This window comes from Bradysia coprophila, chromosome IV (genome assembly GCF_014529535.1).
Source record: "Bradysia coprophila strain Holo2 chromosome IV, BU_Bcop_v1, whole genome shotgun sequence".
NCBI classification, from domain to species: Eukaryota; Metazoa; Arthropoda; class Insecta; order Diptera; family Sciaridae; genus Bradysia; species Bradysia coprophila.
Genome location: NC_050738.1, coordinates 9794049 through 9814514, shown reverse-complemented (window position 1 = coordinate 9814514; position 20466 = coordinate 9794049). Strand labels below are relative to the sequence as shown.

Below are 20466 nucleotides of genomic sequence, written 5' to 3'. Positions count from 1 at the left end.
CATACAATCATCATTGAAATAATAATTTAAACGTTGAATTCATCATTTGGATAGTACGATAATTAATTTAAACGCTTGAAATCATCATTTGAAAATAATTAATTTTAACTTGAAATTCATCATTTCGAAAATAATTAATTTAAACGTTGAAATATCAATTTGGAAAATAATTAATTTTAAACGTTGAATTCATCATTTGAAAATAATTAATTTAAAACGTAATTCATCATTTGGAAAATTATTAATTTTAACGTTGAAATTCATCTATTTGGAATAAATATAACGTTGAAATCACATTGAAATTAATTATTTAACGTGAAATTAGCAAAAAATTAACATCATCATTTGGAATAATATTTAACTTAATATCATCCATTTGAAAATATTATTTAAACGGTGAATTCATATTTTTGGAAAATAATTAATTTAACGTTGAAATCAATCATTGGAAATATATTATTTAAACGTTGAAATTCCATCATTGAAAATAATTATATTTAAACAGTTAACTTATCATTTGAAAAATAACTGTAATTTAAAACGTTTGAAATTCAATCATTGAAATTATTAATTTAATTTATAATATCATTGAAATAATTAATTTGGAATATCACATGAATATTAATTTAAACTGATACTTTGAAAAATAATTCAATCATCAATTTGGAAATAATTAATTTTAACGTTTGATACATGAATTTATTAATTAAATTCATTTGGGAAATATAATTAATTTAAACGTTTAATTCATCATTGGAACAAAATTAATTTAAACGTTGAAATTCATCTGAAAAAATTAATTTAAGTTGAATCATTCGGAAAATAATTAACTTAAACGTTGAAATTCATGCATTTAAAAAAAATAAAGTGATTATCATTTGGAACGAAAATTTATTGAAATTCATCATTTGGAAAATAAATTAATTTAAACGTTTCAAATCCATACATTTGAAATAATTAATTACGTTAAATCCATCATTTGGAAATAAACGTTAAATCCATTTGGAAAACAATGTAACGTGAAATTCATCATTTGGAAAATAATTAATTTAAACGTTGAAATTCATCATTTGGAAAATAATTAATTTTAACGTTGAAATTCATAAAATAATTAATTTAAACGTAAATCAATTTGGAAAATATAATTTAAACGTTGAAATTCATCATTTGAAAATAATAATTTAAAAACGAAACATCAAAAAAAAATTTAAACGTTGAATTCATCATTTGGAAAATAATTAATTTAAACGTTGAAATTCATCATTTGGAAAAATAATTAATTTAAACGTTGAAATTCATCATTTGGAAAATAATTAATCTTAAAACGTTGAAATAAAATCATCATTTGGAAAATAATTAATTTTAACGTTGAAATTCATCATTTGGAAAATAATTAATTTAAACGTTGAAATTCATCAATTTGGAAAATAATTAATTTAAAACGTTGAAATTCATCATTTGGAAAATAATTAATTTAAACGTTGAAATTCATCATTTGGAAAATAATTAATTTAACGTTGAAATTCATCATTTGGAAAATAATTAATTTTAAACGTTGAAATTCATCATTTGGAAAAATAATTAAATTTAAACGTTGAAATTCATCATTTGGAAAATAATTTAATGTTGAAATCAGTGTTGAAATTCATCATTTGGAAAATAATTAATTTAAACGTTGAAATTCATCATTTGGAAAATAATTAATTTTAAACGTTGAAATTCATCATTTGGAAAATAATTAATTTAAACGTTGAAATTCATCATTTGAAATAATAATTAACGTTGAAATTCATCATTTGGAAAATAATTAATTTAAACGTTGAAATTCATCATTTGGAAAATAATTAATTTAAACGTTGAAATTCATCATTTGGAAAATAATTAATTTAAACGTTGAAATTCATCATTTGGAAAAAATTAATTTAAACGTTGAAATTCATCATTTGGAAAAATAATTAATTTTAAACGTTGAAATTCATCATTTGGAAAATAATTAATTTAAACGTTGAAATTCAATCATATTTGGAAAATAATTAATTTAAACGTTGAAATTCATCATTTGGAAAATTAATTAATTTTAACGTTGAATTCATCATTTGGAAAATAATTAATTTAAACGTTGAAATTCATCATTTGGAAAATAATTAATTTAAACGTTGAAATTCATCATTTGGAAAATTAAATTCAATTTAAATAACGTTGAAATTCATCATTTGGAAAATAATTAATTTAAACGTTGAAATTCATCATTTGGAAAATAATTAATTTAAACGTTGAATTCATATTGCGAAATTCATTTGGAAAATAATTAATTTAATAATTATATTTTAATTTTACGTTGAAATTCATCATTTGGAAAATAATTAATTTAAACGTTGAAATTCATCATTTGGAAAATAATTAATTTAAACGTTGAAATTCATCATTTGGAAAATTATTAATTTTAACGTTGAAATTCATCATTTGGAAAATAATTAATTTAAACGTTGAAATTCATCATTGAAAATAATTAATTTAAAACGTTGAAATTCATCATTTGGAAATAATTAATTTAACGTTGAAATCATCATTGAAATAATAATTTAACGTTGAAATTCATCATTTGGAAAATAATTAATTTAAACGTTGAAATTCATCATTTTATTTTTGTTGAATTCATTTGAAATAATTAATTTAACGTTGAAATTCATCATTTGGAAAATTATTAATTTTAACGTTGAAATTCATCATTTGGGAAAATAATTAATTTTAACGTTGAAATTCATCATTTGGAAAATAATTAATTTTAACGTTGAAATTCATCATTTGGAAAATAATTAATTTTAACGTTGAAATTCATCATTTGGAAAATAATTAATTTTAACGTTGAAATTCATCATTTGGAAAATAATTAATTTAAACGTTGAAATTCATCATTTGGAAAATAATTAATTTTAACGTTGAAATTCATCATTTGGAAAATAATTAATTTAAACGTTGAAATTCATCATTTGGAAAATAATAAATTTAAACGTTGAAATTCATCATTTGGAAAATAATTAATTTTAACGTTGAAATTCATCATTTGGAAAATAATTAATTTAAACGTTGAAATTCATCATTTGGAAAATAATTAATTTAAACGTTGAAATTCATCATTTGGAAAATAATTAATTTAAACGTTGAAATTCATCATTTGGAAAATAATTAATTTTAACGTTGAAATTCATCATTTGGAAAATAATTAATTTTAACGTTGAAATTCATCATTTGGAAAACAAGTAAGGCCACTAACGTGGCACTCCCGTTTCTCAATTTTATCGATCTGTAAGGTCTTATGAATATTTGAATTGTTGTAAGGGGTTGTGGGCAAACAAACCCTTTTTTGGATCAGCCGTAGACATACATCGTAAATATTTGTAATACATCAATAGAGATAAGCTCATCATCGGACAAATAAATAAGATAATATTTGAAAAATATTTACAAGATTCATTTTCGATTTTCTTACAACTTGATTTGTGACAATTCATCAGATTATACAATCCTAAAAAGATTTTAATTCATTGGAAATTACAATTGATGATTTAATGTATAGACCGAGGGAGACGTTTGGGGGTGTTTTCAAAGAAAAGCATCGGATATCCTACGGCTGAAAAAATCCTGAAAAAATGGTCTTGAAGGTCTTATTGGCTAAGGTGTGGGAGGCCGTTTTCGAAAAAAGGCCGTGCAGGTTTTGTCGACTGACTTCTGGGAGACCGTTTTCGAAAATAGGCCTTGTAGGTCTTGCCGACTGACTCCTGGGAGACCGTTTTCGAAAATTGGCCTCGTAGGTCCTGTTGACTAACATCTGAAAAGCTTTTTTCGAAAATTGGCCTCGTATGTTTTGTTGACTGACTCCTGGGAGGCCGCTTTCGAAAATAGGCCTTGTAGGTCTTGTCGACTGATTCCTGGGAGACCGTTCTCGAAAATTGGCCTTGTAGGTCATGTTGACTGACCTCTGGGAAGCTGTTTTCGAAAATTGGCCTCGTAGGTCTAGTAGACATATTTCTGAGAAGCCGTTTTTGAAAAATGGCCTCCGACGTCCTGCCAGCAGGCCTCTGGGAGGCCACTTTTGAAAAATGGCCTCCGACGCCCTGGCAGACCCTTGGGTGGCCACTTTTGAAAAATGGCCTCCGACTTCCTGCCGACAGACCCCTGCGAGGCCACTTTTGAAAAATGGCCTCCGACGTCCTGCCGGCAGACCCCTGCGAGGCCACTTTTGAGGCCTGCGGACAAACAAACTCAAAAAATATTTTTTGGACCAGGCCCAGGCACATAATAGATAATCGATAATAGAAAATATATATTTGATAGATAATAGATAGATAGATGGATAGATAGATGGATAGATAGATAGATATATGGATAGATAGATAGATAGATATATGGATAGATAGATAGATAGATAGATAGATAGATGGATAGATAGATAGGCATATGGATAGATAGATAGATAGATAGATAAGTAGATAGATAATAGGATAGTTAATCGTACGATAGGTAATAGTTAGATAGATAGATACATAATACATAAACAGGTAGTAGATAGATTTTATTGATAGTATAATGTTGGGCTGCGGACAAACAAACGCAATTTTTTTTTGAAGACCCGTTTCTCTATCGAGAAACGGGAATAATTTTCATATATTTACGTACATACACTCGCGGAATTTTGAAAACCGACACATTTTCTGTTTCGTGATTTACTGGTTTTTTATGAATTTTGCATGTATTTTTTTATGGATAAATCAGAAACTCAAGTAAAACACAGAAATAGAAAATGTGTCGGTTTTCAAAATTCCGTGTGTGTACAAGGGCGGAAATTGATGTTTGTAAATAATGAGGATGAATTAGTTGAGTCGATAAGGGATTTGTCCTATGGAAACGTTTACCGAACGGGTTGGGCAAATCGAGTGATTGGAGATTGTTGGTGGCGCCTCGCCTCGTCAAAGTTCAAGTACAGAGGTGTCTTTGTCTAGTGATTTCTACGGCTGTGTGACACGTAGGATAGCTTCTGATAGCTCAAATGAAAGGTGAAAGTCCAAAGTTTATTTTGGCTTGAAAAATTTTCTGCGATTTTCCAATTTTCCTAGAGATTTTTCAGTTTTTCTCGAAAGTTGACTCTCATTTTTAAGTTTAAAGTTAAATATTTTTTAAACTGAAATTTTTGGAGTAAAACTTTGTTCGGCAATGATGTTCTACGTTTCATTCTGCACAATTTAAAAAAAATCTGATTTTCTAACTTTTTTGTCTGCGAATCTACATGAGTGGCGTGTGATAGCTCAAATTAATGGTATTGGTCTCGAGTATCGTTTAGCATGCCAGGGATTTTCCAGTTTTCCGATTGAATATACTAAAATATACTACAAATTTGAATATTTTGCTTGAAAATCAAATATTTTCAACCGAATTTTTCTGATTCTTTTCATTTAGAAGGTGAATTAAGATCAAATATTACAGGTGGTCATGCCGGACAAAATTTCCAACAAAATGGCTGACAGACACCATATTGAATCTTATTAAAAACAAAATATTTTACAAAAAATACTTAGTTTTGGGACGAAAATGCAGTACAACATTTAGTTTTTTCGCAAATTGTCCTAGCGACACTTTCAACATTCATTCTGACATAGGTCTCATCTATAAAACTTTGTAATGACGAGAAAACCAAACCAATACAGGTTTCTTATTGGAATTATCGAAAATTTCCTTGAATTTGCTTATGTTCAAAGGGTGTGAAATACCACCATTTCAAGTTTCACGTTTCTTTGTTCAGACAGAATTCATTTGAAACTTCATTAATGAGAATCAATCTTCCTCTTCAAAGATTTTGCAACAAACGAACACGATCTCCCTTTATAAAGGATATAAACATTTTTGCTAAGAGTGCATCCCGGAAATCGGAGGAAAAAAGGCTTAAACCTCCCCATGAACTTTATATAAAACTAAACTAAATTCATAAAACGGATCAAACCAACGCACTTCAAGCATTAGCGGTACTCTAAATAGGGTACTGAAACTAGACAGTGTATCGAACAAATTTTGGCACTGTAAATAATCTTGAATCTTTTTTCATACAAATTAGTACTTTATTTGGCAGCTGTCATTAATAGCACTTTTGCTTGAAGTGCGTTGATCAAATACTTTTTTATTGACAAACGAAAAAAAAACTGCTCACAATGGCGAAGCCAATAAAAAATCGATCTTTTAAAAAAAAAAAATATTTTACAAAAAATGCAAATCATCTACTCTATTAGCTCCTAGGGTATTTTGAAAACACGCATGCCGCGTTCCCTCTGTGAATGGCAATTGAAATTTTCTGTAATAAATATTCCTTTGAACGTGGTTCCCCTGAATCAGCCTTCATGATTGATCCCAATTTTTGAACAAATTTCATAGTTTCTGGCCCCACACAGCCTAAAGTTTCGAAAGCTTAAGTTCCGAATGGAGTGAGCAAATAATTTTCGTTCAAATGTTGACCGTTTTTTCTTGCTAGATTCCCTAATTTATGAAGGCGCTCATGTATCCCTGATTGTTACATCCCATAGAAAGTTTGTTAACCAAAAGAATTGGTACGTTTCTTGAATGGTGAACAAAGATGATTTTCAATGTTTTCGCTTTCGCTGTACTTGACATTTTCATTTTCCATTCATCGCTGATGATGTAATAATAAAATTACGAGACGTTCGACAGAAGAAACAACCGCTTTTTAGTCGCATTTGGATCGATAAATTGAGTAACTTTCAACCAGTAATATCGCATAGAATAGCTTTTCCATGACTCCACATCATCGACCATATTTCTTATGAGTTCGAAATCCGAAACCGTACACGAGCTGTCAACCTTCCTTGTGAAATTCCGTACGCATTCAAAAACAGTGTCGTAACCAGTATTCCTGTGAAATTGGGCGGTAGGGTATCTCCAGGAGAGCTTATTGATTAGCTTGAGACTTTTGGGACGTAATGTAACATTGCTTGCTTTTTCGACTTAAACCAGCTTTCTTGTTTTCCCAAGGTGAGTAATAAGCCACTGTGGTCCCTAGAGAAAACAAAAGCATGAAAAATAGTTACTGCGGAATCAAATAAAACTCCTTTATTGATTCTTGTTAAGTTTATTTTATAAAAAATAGTTATTTACTTATCTGTGGTAGACGGTAGATTCTTGTAAATTTACTTTGTAAAAAGAGTGGGGATAAAATTTCATACAAAAAGTACTCTATTTGGCAGCTGTCATAAATAGCACTTTTGCTTGAAGTGCGTTGGTCCAGGACATGAAAAGTTTTTGAATGAGTATAAATGTCAACTGACACGTTAAGTTAAGATTTTGTTATTTTAGTAATTCTTCAGATCCAATTAGTTCGTTTAAGGCAGCAATAATAAAAAGATTTGATGATGTCGTAATGATTGAACAATGTTTATTCTTTTCAATAATTTAATTTTTTTTTAAATATAGTCGTAACACATCGATCTTACACAGTTATATCCATTTTCTAAATCTAAATCAATATTATATACAAGTACTTTTTTAACGTAATTTTCAAATATTCAAAATAATAGATTTTTTCACACGTTTACATAATCAATGTTGCTAATTATTATATCAACTCAACGAACAGGGTTCTACTTATTTATTATAGTTACGTAATGATAGTAGTAATAGGGAGATTGCGGTTATCACTTATAGGTTGACGTGAGGTTTAAAAAATTATGAGTAACTTCTACATCTACAAAGTATATATGGAGAGTCGTTTTACGTTCCACATTTTACGTCAACTTAAGTGAAAATCGAAATCTCCTTATATAGGTGTACGTTTAAGTGCTTAATTTTTGTTGAATTGACTGATGGACTTCAAGATAAAAAATATATTTCAGCTCTCAAAAGCGGTAAGTCTGCAGACATTTGACTTTGTGGCTTTCTCAGCAAAGCGAAAAAGCGTCAAAGTTTGGTATGTTGGAACCGATTTGAAATGGTTTTTCGTGGTCGAGGTGTGCCCACAAAAGATGAAAGTTTTTTCGAGAACATCTCTGGTAGTAAATGCAGTAAAGTTTGTTATGAAAATCGGATTCATAGGATAAACCAGCCAAAATCGGGAGTTTTCTTGCAAATCTTTTTGTGGTATTAGATCTGAAGATATGACTTTCGAAGTGATGTTTCGTCGTGAAATCCAGCCAAGTCGACAAAAAAGGTAAAATTGAGCACCCTAGCGTACGATGCAGATTCATCTATTGTGAAGAAAAATTCCACCTTCTTTGAGACTCTACTATGAGTCTTGATTCAAATTTTATTTGGCCAATCAGTTATGGCTAAATTTACGAAGACTAGGCGAATGGAATGAAAGAGTGTTTTCCTGTAAAAGTTCTTAGCTGTTTTTGACAAACAAAAAATGAATAAATAAAAAAAATCAGAATTTTAAGTAGTAATTAATGCATATCGCGAATGAAAGAAAACACGTCAAGCTCGGCGTCACGTTTGATCGACCCAATGCATACAATTGTAAGCACAACGCACTGTTCCTTCATTCACGTCAAATGCTATTGCTGCTTAAAAGAAAGTCATCAGACTAATCCAATGGATCTAAACAAAAAGTAAATGAAACTATAGTCAAGGCACGTTAAGTTAAGATTTTATCATTCTTCAGATCTGGTGGGTATTATATCGCACTTTCAACAAATTATCAACTGAATTAAGAAATGTGAACTGTTGAGAAAAGGACCATCAGAAGACATTTTAAAAGCGAAAATAATCGTTGTGCCTTTTCAATTATTTTCTTTTCGTTCAAAGATATAATTTTATGAACATTTTCAAAATACTATTTTTTCACATTTACTTGCGCTAAGAAAACTGTTGATTAAGACTTCCAGTGCTAAGTACTCTATGTCAACCGCTTATAACCGTGTTATTTCAGTTCTATAAAGAATGCAGTGGACCTCGCTTTGGATTTTTCATTCTGAGTCTGTAGAACTGACGATCAAATAATTCAAGGTCTCTAAACATTGGTCAGAATTACTACAGAATCGAATACACTGGCACTGGGTAAAATGATCAAGAGAATTGGTGGAAAGATCTTTCATGAAAATCAGATCATGTATCTAAAGAAATTTAGTTTGAAAATGATCGATACAGTACTCGAGTATAATCCCACTTACAAGAAGACTCGAGTATAATCCCACTTACAATAAGTTACTATATGAAAGAAAGGCAAGAAGAAAGGAGATTTTCCTTCAAAGTTTACTTCTTGGAAATTGTATTATGGGAGCTGATTACGTACTGAACCGATCTTTGTAAATCAAATGTCATTAGACTAAAAAATCGTAGAAATTGTATGAGAGTTAACACATCTGCATAGAGATGTACTCGATGGGTGACAGCGTAGTCTTCTCGGCACCCAAAAATTATATGGGTACCTAGACATGACAAAATTAACAGCACCGACATGTCATCTCTCAAGTCCAACTCTATGGTTATTTGCGAGACTAGTTTATCATCAAGTTGAAATGTGAACTCTTGGCGCAAGTGTGAAGGGTTCAAAGTTAAACTTAGTATTGGAAATAGAAAATTACAGCGCAATTGTACCCTTCTGCAGCAACGTCGTGTTGTAATTTTCTATTTAAACCACTTGCTTAACAAATGCCTGGATTTTCTTTCTCTTTTTTTTTCAAGTTTTTATACAAATTAAGTTCGCTAAATTACATTTTATTCAATTCGAGATATTTTTAAGATTTTTAGGCCAAATACGAAACAGTGGTTTTGACTTTGATTCTTTAGTATTGTTATATTTACACAGTCACAAAATTGGGATGATTTTTGTACAAAAATATAAATAAACTTCTCAACACAAAGAGCTTGAAATATTAAAATATTTTTACTAAGCAATCCTCTGCCCTAAATCGTACCAACAATTCGAGCATAAAACATTAGTTTTTCAGTCATCTGTCATCGAAAGCATTGACAAAATAAAATGTCCTTCTACTTTAACTTTCCAACCTTTCGAGACTATATAAGACTATATGAATAGCTAAAGGCTGAAATGGTACATGTTACATTGGTCAATTAGAACAAATGAAATTCCATTCTTTTGTCCACCTAAGGTAGCTAAATCGATGAAATTTCATTTTTCTTATAATTCGCTAATGTGACATGATCCGGTTATGCATTAAACTATTCACGTCAGTTAGCCTTTTTGAAATCGGCAGTGTATCCACGCCCTAATCAAGTCCTAATATCTAAAAACGGATTCATAAAGATTTCCTAAAATTCTCAAAGATTCACAAAATTTTCGGTGATTTTAAGGAATCTTTTGAGAATCATTTATATAAATATTTACCCTTGGTCCTAAGTGATCAAATCTGTTACTTCATTTAAGTATTCTTAAAAATCTTTTACTTCTTTGCCTTTAACATTTTGCTTTATAAGACCATCACAAGGCGGACTTAATTGGTTTTTTCAATGAATTTATATACTGATGTCAGTATATAATTTCCTTGGGTTTTTTATCGTTGTCGGTCGATAACAGGTGACTTATTCATTTATTGACAGAACGTTTGAGTCTTCTTGAAGAAAGTTTGGATATCTGGAGCTAAATAAGTGCATGAGCGAATAACCTTTGGCAGGTTATTTTTACGAGATGCAAAAAATGAATTTTAAATTAAAAACAAATTTGAGTGATGAGACCATTAAGATTTTGTTTTGTCTATGTACAGAATTATAGATTATATTTAGCCTGTTGCAATAAGCTTTTCAAAATAAATTGTTCCAAATTTGAAGCGAAATTTCTATTTTAATCCATTTGAAAACTTGGTATAATAAACGTGTTATCAATGTTATCAACTCCGGTTATTATCTCTTTTTAAGTAATATTGACACATTGGTTTTTATTCAGTAATACGTTTCTAAAAAAAATTGTTCCTAAACAAATATTCTTTTCTCATTTCTACACGCTACTAAGACGACTAGAGTTGTTCAAGAACCCTGTATTTTATGTTAGATTATTATTCAATATTTTGGTTTTGTTTTTTATCTTTTTTTTACATTTTTACGTGTTCAGCGTTTTGTTACAATATTTCCATTTTGAATTCCTCATTATTGTTTCTATTTTATACAAATTCAATCACGATTCCTTTGACACTGGTCCAGCGCCACATTCTACAATTTTTGTTTTTTATTTTTTGTATACAACAACCTTCGTCCTTTGAAAGGAATCTTTTTTTTATTGTTTTGTTTTCTGTTATTTTGTTTATAAAGAATTAATTTGTCGAACTTACTTAATTACAACATCTAAGGTGGTTCTCCGTCCAACAATATTTTCTTTAGATTGGCTTGAATTGTACGATGTGTGTAAGAGAAGTGGTGTGATAGAGTTATGTAAAATTGTCGACTAATAAGTACAATAACGAAAATAGTTAAAGTGTTCAACTTGTTGCAGTAGTTTCATTCGTCTAGCATGGACTCGCACTCATTACCACCGGTGTACAACACTCTAATTATTTGTCTCCAATTGTAGTACATAGCCAAACAGTTTTTTTTAAGATTCACAACTTTTAACTGAAGTTCTTTTGTCTGTTTGTTTGAACGATTTGAATACCGCTTTCTGTATCTCGTTCGAGAGAAACTTCTTTTTATTCGAATCTTACTGAATTAACATAAATTCTTTTGATTTATGCAATGATGCATAGCACAGCATGAACTTAGTAATAAGAGCTACCGCGAAGCAGCGATGTGAATTTTGTCAAAAAGAGATCGTTGATTTATGTCACATACGACTAAACGTTTTCTTCTCTTTGCAGTAAAATCGAATATTTCATTCATGGTATGAAGATCTATGGTGGCGTAGTGCTAATTAGTGAAGTGGTCTGAAAGTTAATAATATGTACTTTCAAGGAGCCTCAATATTACGATCAAACGTCCAAACAACATGTCATTTGAAATCAGATCTCTAGCTGCCCTGAATCAGTGATGATGTGTTGTGAATGTTATTTGAGTTGGAATTGGTTGGAGCTACATTTCTTAAGATAGTTTTACATGATTTCACCTGAGTGACAGCATTTCATGATCTTACGACTGTTTTCCATAAATCGTATCAAATGACTGGGAATGCCATGTAAAGAGTCGCCATATAGGACTGAGTTGAGAACTCTTTTTAATTTTTGTATTTTTTACTCTTTGACTGACTCATCAAATCGCAAATATCTGAGGGGTAAACGTTTTGGTCCTGATTAAAAGAAGACTTCACTTTATTACAGGGACTATTTTTATGAAAACATTTTCCAATATTTTCTTGAATTTCAAACCATTTTCTTCGATTTTCCCAAAAAGAAAAATTGGTAAAATGATTTCCCAAAAATAGTCCTTTATTACACTTTAAAGCCAGACAAAAACTACCGGGGAAATCCCAAGTCTTATGCGTTTCGGATTATTTTCCTTACATTACAAATTTGTTGGAAAAAGGATAAAAATATGAAAAATGTGTGTCCTGTATCCAGTATCCTGTTAGTTTATGTATGTCTGGTGTATAGTTTTCTTGGATAAATGAAAGTCATTTCTTCTTTACACTTTCAAAACATCCGTGACTTTTAAGTTTCAATTGCAAGCACTTTGTTCTAAATGTTTTATTAATTTGACTAACGTTAATGTATCTTTATTGATTGTCTCTAACACTTAATTCAATGTAATTTCTTAAATATTTTTATTTTGAGAGAATAACCTATAGACAGAGCGGTTTTCCATATCGTCAAAGAGTCATAGGTCGCTGATTTATATTTTTATATAAACTTGCAAGGATGAACCAAGGAAATAATAAAAATTATGGGAAAATTATAGGACACAATCCATTAAAATCAAATAAGAATTTAAGTCATCTGTTTCGATAAAGACAAACCAAAATAAGCGATTAGCGCTGGTTGTGGTCTTAATACATAGGAAAATGAATGTCACAACAAACGAAATAAAAGATTTTTCACCAACCTGTCGATTTACCTTTGAACAAAAGAAGTAGTAGATCCGATGATAAAACTGGTGACATATTCGTAGTCTGTGAATACAGTATCACAATCAATGCTTCAGTAATTGTAAATGCATTTAGAACATCGTCAAAATGTCCACAAAAATCACGAATGTACAAGACGTTTTCTTTTTTGGCAATAACTAGTAAAAGTACCGACCGAAAATTTTGAACTTTTACAACAAATTCTATATGAAGTGCCACTGAACCTAAAGAAGTGTTTGAGGGTGGTTTGGAAAGCTCTTGTCTAAAACTACCTAAAACAGCGAGAACTGTAGGACTATGTAGGACTCAAAGAAAAAGCTAAAAGCCACACCCTGGAAGGCATAGATACCGAGACAATTCACGAAGTTAATTTGTGTGAGAAAAGGTTAAACTTTACACTATTCATCGTCGCGTTGTCTCCTTTTGTAATGTAGATACCGAGACAGATTTCAAAGTTATTGTGATTGAAACTAGGTCAAACTGTGCGTCAGGATGGAGGGAAAAACTACTAGTAAGAACCACAATTTCCAAATATTCAATTTTTTCTGTATGAAACAATTCAATTTTTAGCTCGAAAGTTCAACTAATTCCACCAATTCCACTAATTGTTTTACCCTCAATCAGGGTAAATTTGTAGGTACTGAAACACTAAAATGCTACCATTCACCATTTACTGGCGGTTCAAAACAAGTGACGTAAAAGATTCCGTAGGCAAAATACTTGGATCAAAAAAGGTACCGAACTCGGTATGTTATTACTGCCGGCGCGGCAGTGCCTATTTTTCAAAACAGTGTTCCTCAAATTTCTAAAAGTTACCAAAAGTTGTCAAAAAATTTCGAAAATTTCCCAAAGTTTTTAGAAAAGTTTCTTGAAGAAATGTTGAGAAATTTTATAAATTTTTTAGAAACTTTTGGGAATTTTTAGAAATTTGAGAAACACGTCTTTGACTGCCGGCGTCCTTGTCATCTGTGAAAAGGTTAAGATTTTTTAATTGAATTAGTTACCAAATAATTGGATCTTGTGAGCCAAAAAGTAATAATCAAAGAACAATTTCTAATATCAATCAAAAAGTTCTGAGTGCAACTCGAGACTTGACTCAAATCACTTGAGTTGTTAATTTATTCTTTTCACTGTCGCACTTATAAATTCTCTCTTTTTAACACACGTTTTATTTTTAGTCATTTTATGTTATGTTTTCTGTTTGTATTTTTATAATTTATTCTAATATAATTCCTTCATATTTTAGGTTTTTTTAAAATCTGTTTCTCTTTTTACATTCAATTCAAGAAGTGCTTTGCGTTTATAATTTTTTTTTACTTTTCTGTTTTTAGTATAACTCTCTATGCATCTACCAAATACGAATATATTTATGTTCACAAATTGCATAAGACAATTCCAAAGTGAAATAAGAAATCAACAGAAATACGAATGGAAGAATTTGATTTTCTTTTTGGTTTAAAATCAAGAAAAAAACTGAGTTTAATCAATCGAGTCATAATGAGATTTTCGGGAAAACAAACAAAAAATGTTTTCTCATTTCCTATTTTTCTGTTTTTAAATAGAAGTTGTGTGTAAGTCTTAACAAATCTGTAACCCTAAAACATTATTATTTTTTCACTATTTATTTTCTGTTTATCTTTTATTACTTTAGTCTATTATAAACAACACTTACAATTTTAAATATTTTAACATCAACACATTTTAGGCCATAATAAGTAATATATTTTAATATATAAAGAGTATTTTCCAATTTTCCACTTATCTTGAGTGACTATAACATCTTGGTTTCCTATACAAAATTTTACATCAACAAATCTTCGACTAATCAAGCGCATTTTCTATCTTTTTAAAAAAATTCTCGCCCTCAGTTTCCAGCATTGATTACGATTCCATTGCTCCGCTATTGTGCACTGAGTTGTTACCGGTTGTCGATTGATTCGAATGTGCGGCAGTTGATGACGATATTAAAGGATTGAACAGCACCAGGAATCCCTCAGCTGACACACATGTTCGGGTCTCCCGTTCCAGAAGCATTTTGGCCTGTGTGAGGGAAATGAGGTTGAGCAGGGCTTAACATTGAGAATTATTCAAGTAAATTTCACCAAATTTTTTAGGGAAATTCGAAATTGTTTCACTAAATTTCATCAAATTTCATCTGTTGGTGGCAATAGAAGGAAATAGTGTGTCAATAGAATGAAATAGTACGCCAATAGATGTCAATGGAAGCAGGTGGGACATAGTTTGCTCGCAAATTTACTCAAACCCTAATAACCACTGGTTTTTGGGGGTTTTTGTAAGTAAATAACATAACGGAGAACTGTGAAGCGAAAGCTGTTACAGGCTTAAAAGCTAAAATTTAATTTGACATGTCGTTTTGGCATATAAAAGAAGAGTCAGTTAAAGCACAGTTGACGTCAGTCAAATTTGTATACGAACTTGATTCAGCTGTTCCACTCATAGGAACAAAACTGCTTCTGCGTCTTTATACGATTTTGTCACTACCACGCATGAGTGTACAAGTTGGAAATCAGCTGAATTAAATTTCTATACAAATTTCACTGACGTTTCATGTAAAATTTCGTACGGGCCAAATTTTCTAAAAAATGAAACGATGCACCGAAGTTTGTGTGGGCAAGAAAACTTTTGATTGAATGAGCTAAGTAGTGTGCTTCTTGTGTAACCGATTGGAAAGAGTACTTGGATGTGGATAAGGCACACATAAAGTAGTTGCACAAACCCATTATTCATTAACTAGTTTCTAAGGTCTCACCTTAGACTTATGTTCCATCAGGGCTGCTTTCACGCTGTCATGTTGTTTTTGTAGTTCGTCTCGCTTTTTCTCGTAGGCTTGAGTAAGTCTAACCCGTTCCGTTACACCCCTCTCCACCAATGAACTAGCCACTTCCCGTTTCATTCTGCAAAGAAAATTCCAACATCAACACCGATCGATTGCACCGACAAAATTACCGATCGTTACCTGACCAACTCGTCTCGATCTTTGTGTTTCAATGCCAAATTTTTCACTTCATCTCTTCGCACCAGATTCAATTGTCTCATGACATCGTTGGTCTCTTTTTCCAACATCGTCTTCAGTTGCTTCATTTGACTGGTTTGCGAATTTCGCATCACTTTCTCGGCAGTACTGTAAATGATTTCGTGATACTTTTCTTGTATCTCCTGATAGGCAGAGCTGAACTCGCGACACACTGATATCAAACGCTCGGACTGACTTCGCGTTACACTCGGTCTGTCACTGGAATCACCGTCACTTGCTTCATTGAAATCAGTCGGGCATGGTGGAATGGGTACGTTTACGTCACTGAAACAGCGAAATTATTGGTGATACACACAGTTTCGACGTGTCGCTCAAGAAAACTTACATATTCTTGCTGCTTAGTCGCTTCACCAGTTTATTGTTCATGTAGAACTTTGATCGTCGAATGCCATCACTCAAGTCTCCACTTTTCTGCGAGGACACTCTCAACTTCTCCTTATCATGTTTCTTTCGCATTGTGTCCATTTTCTTTTCCATTTCGAGTCTTTTCTCTTTCACCAATTTGTGCTCCAGAATCTTTTCCAACGGTTCGGCACAAATATTTATCATTTCTGACGGTTCAGTCGTGGTTGCGATCGGTTTCGATGATGTGGTTGTCTGATCCAAAGATGGCTGATGCTGAATAATATGACTAGAAGCACCACTGATATCACATTCACTTTCTAGGCCAGTATCAACACTCAACGATGAGGCGGCGACAATACTGGTACGATGCTTGGGACTGCCGGATACTACGTCCAGTGATCGCATTTCTTTCTTTGTTGCACCTATAGAAACAATCACAACTGAAATTGGTGAAAAGAAAAGAAAAATACAACAACAACACAAAACATAAAATAAAATCAGTAAAAGGTGTCGGTGGAGTGGAGGTTAATATTTGTAGTAAAGATAAATCACTGTAGTGCTATAATACAGATGTTCTTACAGTTCAAGTTGATTCACTCGAGAAACTAAGAATCGGAAAGTACAGATGGAAGCCTCGAAGGAAAGTCGAGCATTGAATTAGAAACACGCGAAATATACAAGTTGTAACAGCTAAATGGACAAAATGATATTCATTCATCATCCTTCAACTAAAACAATTGGAAAGATATCATCTGTTATCGATAATGACTTTAAAAATAAACGAAAAGCTGCGATAAATGAGATCTTATATAGCAAACCGCATGTTCAAAATAATTGAAGGAAAAGATTTGCAATCAATCTCTTGTAAATACTTAAATCAAATGAAGTAATAGATCATATAGTCAAACTTCTGATGTATCTGCCGTGTGTCTGTTAAAACAAAGGAAGTTGACTAGAGTTTGTATCAATCTGATGAAATTACAAAGATCAAAAGAAATTAGAGCCTCGGCAAGATTTAAATTATACTTTATACTTTGCTTGGCGTCTCTGAAAGGTTTAGTTTCGTAGACCACAAGATGTAAGTAATGTTATTTACGCTGTCAGTAACATTTTGTTTTCATAAATAATTGTTATAAGCACAATCACTTCATAAGAAAATGGATCTTACAAGAATTTGCTCCATCGTCATCGGCTGGAGCCGTTTCCTCCATTAGAACAGCTAACTGTTCCGCTCGTTTTTCCAATTCACTTTGATATTTTATCGGATTAGCTAATGCCTCAGCAAAATCCGATAACCCATCCGGAACATAATCCTGTAAAACGGAATACGTAAATTTCAACTGGTTTTAATGAACAAAAAAAATAAAATGAATTGGAGGAAGCGAATCACAACTTTTTTCATGTGATGGTCGGTAAAAATTGTAGTTGGTGGTTTTTTGTCATATGGACAAACCAAGAGCCACATTAATCAATTGCTGAATTTTTCACCAAACAAATAAAATGAAAAAAAGTTTAACAACAAACCGTACCTTAACAACAATAAATAGGAACAGCGTTGCAATAGTTATTGGTTGACCCAATTCAGTACGAAGATTTACGTGCCTATATCCCGGGCACAATCCAATCACAGGTAGGACACGATGTCCAATAAATTTACCGCCTTCCTCGTAAGCTGCAATGCGAATACAAGCTAATTCAGGTAGTACAACCTTTTTGAACACAAATGGTTCATCGTCATAGACTGGATTAATTCCATTATCACGAACGCATTTTGTGCGAAACTTTTTTCGCACTGTATCTGCCGGTAGACCGAACATGTCTACTTCCACGTAAGTACCAACTTTTTTATCAGTCAAAAACTGGCCAGATAATACTGTTATCGATACTGTACCAGCTATGATGCCATCAACCTAAAACAAGCATTGAGTCTGAGAATAAGCTGAAACATTCGTTGGGATTACATTAATTCTGCGTCTTTTTGTGACGTTCGATTGATTTATAAGAATATCTCTTTAGTTAGACCTTTCAAAATTACCTTTTTGAAATATGCGTGCGATAGAAACGCAAAAACATCAGTAAATTTCCAGTAGTAAAAATAGTTATTTATGTAACAAGTGAAACGAGCGAAGCGAGTGATATGGAAGTCCTTTTTGTCACTAGTGATAAAAAGTACATCAAAATATCGTTGAAATGAAGCATGAAAAAGTGAACATATTTTACTTGCATCACCCTGCGAAAATGAAATTATTTTCGCAGGGGACACACCGTTGACACTTGACACGTTGACAGGGTGCTGCAAGTAATATACCTCACGTAATTGTTTGGAGATTGTTATTTTGCCACGAGGGATTATAACTCACCTTCGGCAATATAAAAAAAAACTCCAAACAAGGTCGTAATGTACAATGTAAAGTAATGTAAAGTAAAGTTTTCTTGAAAGATCGTAATACGGAGTTGATGATCAATGAAAATAAATTAATTTTATCTCTCCGAAATGATTGTGAGCATGTGTGAGCATTTATTATAAGGAAAGTTGATGCTAAGGAGAAGAAATTGTGGACTGGACAATAAGATAAGTTTCAGGAGTCACTCCTGCACTTATCTTTAATGTTATTGTTGTTTCAAATGTTTGATTTTTTGGTCAGGTGTAACTCAAAAGAGATCTGAGAATTCAAAGCGTTTTGTCTTCTGGACAGTTTAACTAATAAGTAATCGAACGTCAAATGAATATTTCGAGAGATTCGACAGTTTCTTTTCTGTAATTAAAATGATAATTTGGTATTGATCAGAACTTACCGTACTTTCGGCGAAGGGATCCAATCGTCTATCCTTCCGTCTCATAAATTCTGGCTTCAATAGAAAACCGCACCGTTGATTGTATTCAAAAATGCCCAAATTCAGTTGCATTGCCAAATCCAAAGTTTGATAGTTCAACGCAACTAATTGACAACCAGCATTCCAGAATAACTGAAAACAATGCGACACACACATCCATCAACGATGATGAGTAATCAGATTAAAGATCTCTAAGGTTCTTCGAAATATCCAATTTTCATCAAAATGCGATGAGATGGCATTTTTAATAAGATTAGCCTTTTTCTACCATTTTCCCTTCAAGAGACCGACCGTTCTATTATGTTAAACATCGACGAATTTAATTTTCAATTCAAGTCAAACTAAATCGAATATCATGGTTCCCTATCACAGACAGAAATTCACTTTATAGTGTCACAACACAAATGATGGTTATTATCGACCGTTTTAGCTCACAAAGGATTCTGTTTTAATGAAATCTATAATCATATGAAAGCTTTTGCTTGCTCCTTTTCCTCTGTATGTTCTGTTACGGAATTATATTATAACTAATGGTACACTTTCGGAACGTATATAGTGTGTGGAGATGTAAAATTGTTATTGTCAGTATTGCATGAAGAACGAGTGTAATTGTCTTGAAGTATTTAAACAATTAGGAGCGAGGAGCTGGTATGACTTATTGAGGTCGGGCGAATATAGCAGGCCCACATTCCGTCGCTGTAATGTTTCTACAAGGTAGAATGTGTTGTTTAAAAATGTGACGACAAATACGATTCGGGTGATAAGCTCTAGCTTTTACATTAGAAATATTTTAAAGAAATTCTTTTGCGTTCAGGTTTAATTAATAATGTTTGAATCAATTCTCTTGGGTTGCTCTTTTAGTATGGTTCACCCAAGGGTGGTCGTTGAATGGTGTAGAGTTGAGATTGATACAAATCTCCGTCTTCTACGAAACTTTTCTTTCTTTGATTTATTTTCGTAAAACGAACAAAAACTATTAATTACTTAGTTGGGTGTAAAGGGAAAAATCTGCTTTTTCGCAGTCAGTTAGATATGACAACTTGGTCATATGGTCTCAAATCTATTGTGCTTTGACACGGTTTTTTAAACTTTCATTTTTTCCCGGGACTCGAATTCAGAAAACAAATAAGAGATCGGAAGAGCCGATTCGTTCGAGCACACAGAGATTTGAAATTTTTACAGCTATTCAAATTTTTACCACTGATCCTTCGACCACTCTTTATAAACA

At 31.8% G+C, this 20466-nt stretch overlaps 1 protein-coding gene across 2 annotated transcripts in view; it reads right to left on the bottom strand.

Moving 5' to 3' along the window:
• Positions 1-11170: 11170 nt before the first annotated feature.
• Positions 11171-20466, bottom strand: part of LOC119066414 (1-phosphatidylinositol 4,5-bisphosphate phosphodiesterase classes I and II) — a 106587-nt gene continuing 97291 nt past the window's right edge. Inside the window, exons 15-21 of one of the 2 annotated variants that reach the window (XM_037168886.1) lie at positions 19200-19370; positions 17933-18313; positions 17572-17716; positions 16384-16843; positions 15981-16322; positions 15774-15918; positions 11171-15043 (exon numbers count right to left, since the gene is read on the bottom strand). In XM_037168886.1, the coding sequence (XP_037024781.1) occupies positions 14885-15043; positions 15774-15918; positions 15981-16322; positions 16384-16843; positions 17572-17716; positions 17933-18313; positions 19200-19370 (1803 nt within the window). In that variant the 3' untranslated portion in view covers positions 11171-14884. The remainder of the gene's footprint in view (positions 15044-15773; positions 15919-15980; positions 16323-16383; positions 16844-17571; positions 17717-17932; positions 18314-19199; positions 19371-20466) is intronic. The other variant, XM_037168887.1, reaches the window with a different exon arrangement.